The 3,778-nt window shown below is 37.7% G+C and overlaps 1 protein-coding gene across 1 annotated transcript; it reads left to right on the forward strand.

Annotated features, from left to right (window-relative positions):
• Nucleotides 1–273: 273 nt before the first annotated feature.
• LOC137533525 (olfactory receptor 6C74-like) lies at nt 274–1,203 on the forward strand. The gene has a single exon (XM_068254899.1). It carries the CDS (start codon nt 274–276, stop codon nt 1,201–1,203), a length of 930 nt encoding a protein of 309 aa, XP_068111000.1.
• The last annotated feature ends 2,575 nt before the right edge of the window (nt 1,204–3,778 follow it).

Genomic DNA, 3,778 nt, shown 5'->3' on the forward strand with positions numbered 1-3,778 from the left:
TAGGACTGAGGAGCACAACTGCACATTTTGGATGAAGAAGAACAGACAGACTTAAGAATAGCTTTAGAATTTTAAAGGGTATGGACAGTTTCCCAAACTCTTTCCACTTTTGTTTCCTATTTCTGGGACTGAAATTACATGTTTATTATTACACTGTAGTTACTAGTGTCATTCAGATTTCATTATGACAACATACATAAGTAACATACTGACTATAGCTGTTCTACAATAATTACGATTTACTTATGTTGTTGTGGTTTTACTATATTAGAAATGCAAGATATTAACAAGACTGCAGTGAAAGAATTTTTTCTAGTAGGATTTTCCAGCTTACAAAAATTTCACAGTGCGATATTTTATGCTGTTCTTTTGGCATATATTATGTGTATCCTTGGAAACCTCTTTATCATCATTCTAGTTAGGATTCATCCTACCCTTCATATCCCAATGTATTTCTTTATTACAACATTTGCTGTTTTAGAAATTATGTTTGTCTCTGTGACTATTCCAAAACTCTTATCGCTTCTTACCAAAGCTGATAAAAGCATATCTGTTACTGGCTGCTTTATACAACTGTATGCTCTAAATACTTCAGGAGAAACAGAAAGCTTTCTTCTGGCATTAATGGTATTTGATCGATACTTGGCTATTAACAATCCACTGCATTATTCAATAATTAGGAGCAATAGGTTTTGCTGTGTGTTAATTGCCCTCCCATGGCTGGCTGGATTCATAATATCCTTTATACCAGTAATCTTCACAATTTGTCTGGACTACTGCAGCCCTAATGAAATTGACCAGTTCTTTTGTGACCTGGCACCACTGCAGAATTTGGCCTGCTCTGATCCACTTATCAGCAATTTTGCCACCATGTCAGCTGCCATTACCTCTGTTACTTGTCCTTTCATTTTAATAACATTTCTCTATATTAAAATCATTCAAGTTATTCTGCAGATCAACAGTAATGAAGGGAAGAAGAAAGCATTTTCGACTTGTTCATCCCATCTCATTGTAATTTGTCTGGCCTACAGCACGGTCATAATTGTTTATATCAGGCCAAAAGGCAGTCACTATGATAAGTTCCTTGCTCTTATGTATACAGTTGTTACTCCCATGCTAAACCCATATATTTACACTCTAAGAAATACAGAAGTAAAAAATGCTTTTAGGAAGTTCATTAAAGTGAACCAAGCATCATTTTAGCACCCAGGGCATCTAAAGAGCACATTAAAAATGCATTCCAACAATGTGTCTCATTATTGAAAAAACTTCAATTCTACCATTTATTTTTACATTTAAAAGCTTAGTAAAGGCCTGTATTACCCTACTTCTGAGGCCTGCCTGACCACAGAAATTTCAGGCAGAAGAGGATTGATGTAATTCTTTATTGCACACAATAGCAGAAAGTAAACAAAAGCTTTCATCAGCGGGGGGTGGAGAGATATGACACTACGCTATAAAGAGTTTAGAGAAGCCACAGATGCTATCTTAACACCTTCACCTGAATAAATAATGGGCATCTAGAAGGGGAGAAGAGAACATGGCAGCTCCTGTAGCTATTAGAAACCAGGACAAACTGCAGGAAAACAAAGTGATGCTTGGTTCCCTCTTCAAAAAGAAGCTTTATTTCATAATTTTAACATTAAAATATGTCTCACAGATCATCAGTAAAAGGAAAAAAGTTCACTAACATATAACCATAATTAATACTATAATATAATGCAATATATTATATTCGGTAATAAATATATATTAACCACTTAAGCCTATCTGGACGTGTATACTCATCCAGTGTAACTGTGGAGGGTGCACCACGAGTTTGTTACTTAACGAGGCACATTTGGTATCATTTTAACCGGGAGTCCGGGACAAGTTGTAGAATACATTTTGGTGTGTTTTAAAGCTTGGACCTACATTACATAAGAAATAGGATGAGACAAACTCAATCCAGCTTAAAAATTAATTTTCAAAATTGTGATCAAACTTTGGAAAGTATTAGTAAAACTACACAAGAAATGTGGTAACATTTTATCCACAATAAGTAGCAGAATATATTTTAGGGTGATTAGGGGTAAGGGCTATGTCTTGTGTATTCTTTTTAGTAACAAACTGAATCAAAAGCAATTACATTTTTGTAGATTTTGTACCAAAACCAAGACGTGTAAAATGAAAACAAAGTGATAGAATATAAAAGAAAAATATGTATGCCATGAGGATATATTACTATTATTTTTAGCTTATAATATCTTATAATCATCAACGGCGTACAATGAGAAAGCAAAACAAAAAAAGACACCTTTATTTCCAAATACAATATTGTCAACATACATTGGGCCTGATGCAATTCACTTTTTCTCCTAAGTTTTCTCCTAGGTGAATTTTTGCATCTTATCAATAAAATGCCTTTTAAGCCACCAGCAAGCAGAAGATACTCCGAATATATAGGTAGCACTCAACCCTCTCTGCAATTCCACCACCATTCACACCTTGAGAGAGAGAACTCACCTGTTAGGTGTGACCACTGTTAGATTGGTGATATAAGGTATGATATATCCCCTCGGCCACTGCAGCTGTCAGGGTGTCTCATTTATCGGGTAGTCAATGATGCAAAGTGGATTCTTCAGTGTTGTAACCTCATAAGAAAAGCGCTAACATAGCGTAATTCCATAAAAACTTTATATGCTTTATTTTTAAAAAGACTCACATGCGGCAGCGGAATACACAGGCCCAGAGTTTACAGGCTCCCCCCGTTGCCTCCCGGCAGGCTGCTGCTTAGGCCTCACTCTCGTTGCTCCATGGCTGCAAGCTGGCATTTCGCTTCCTGGATCATCTGCTAGGCCCCCCCTGACATGTTTGGTCATGTCGTGTGATTCATCAGTGGCGTGGCTTAGCCCAGCGGAAATCCAGGATTTATCTTCCCCCAGCAGTAACTGGAACATACTTCCACATTCACATTACGTAGGGGTTTAGGTGTCATGCCACCTTATCCAATTAAAAGCTTCCATTCTCAACCTTTTGGCCGGCTGTCTCCCCACTAGGTTTTTACTTCTATAACGCACCCAGAGGCAATATAGGGGGATCCGTTTACATGAAGATTCAAATAAAAAGTTTAATATCATTGTTAAAAACAATTGTGTTGAAATAATTTTACTAATAGCACATTCCTATGGCTTATCCTATTACTCTGCTGCCACCCTGTGGGTATATGCTGATAAAGCAGCATAGCTTAAACGGAGTAGTGTGAGTTAAAATGCCATTGTGCATGTTACAAGCAGTAGTGTTATGTACCATGTGCTGGTAACTAGAGCTCCCTGCATTTAAAATAACACCTGCTCCTTTAATCGTGCCTGAGCCCCTTCGGGTCTTGTAGTGTTTAAGGACGAGATCCCCATACTTTTATTAATGAATCAAGCTGTTTGATACTAACCTGGCAATGTTTTGGTATTTGTTACATTGATTTGCCAGGCTCAGATTGGGTGCAAGGGTCATTGATAGAATTAGGATCCTCCATTGTGAGAAAACTTATTATGAGAAATCGGAAAAGCCTCAATCCCTCTTCCCTATGAGAATGAGTAGAGGAAATTGTATCATTTCTAATGGATGAGGGGGACAAGGTAGTGGAGGGGCCACTTCAGTAATGGGGTGTGTCGGAAAATAACTCTGGATCAGTTTCGTCCCATAACCACAGATATAGATCATACTGTAATGGAAGGGTTGGGTGAAGTGGGGGGTGGTTTGAGTTTGCCTGGAGTGGGAATGGTGATTGAGTGGATTTTGG

The sequence above is a fragment of the Hyperolius riggenbachi genome, chromosome 9 (assembly GCF_040937935.1).
Source record: "Hyperolius riggenbachi isolate aHypRig1 chromosome 9, aHypRig1.pri, whole genome shotgun sequence".
NCBI lineage: Eukaryota > Metazoa > Chordata > Amphibia > Anura > Hyperoliidae > Hyperolius > Hyperolius riggenbachi.

Bases quoted from the DNA above. Each gene is read 5' to 3' on its own strand.
- LOC137533525 (XM_068254899.1), top strand. From the start codon at position 274: ATGCAAGATATTAACAAGACTGCAGTGAAAGAATTTTTTCTAGTAGGA.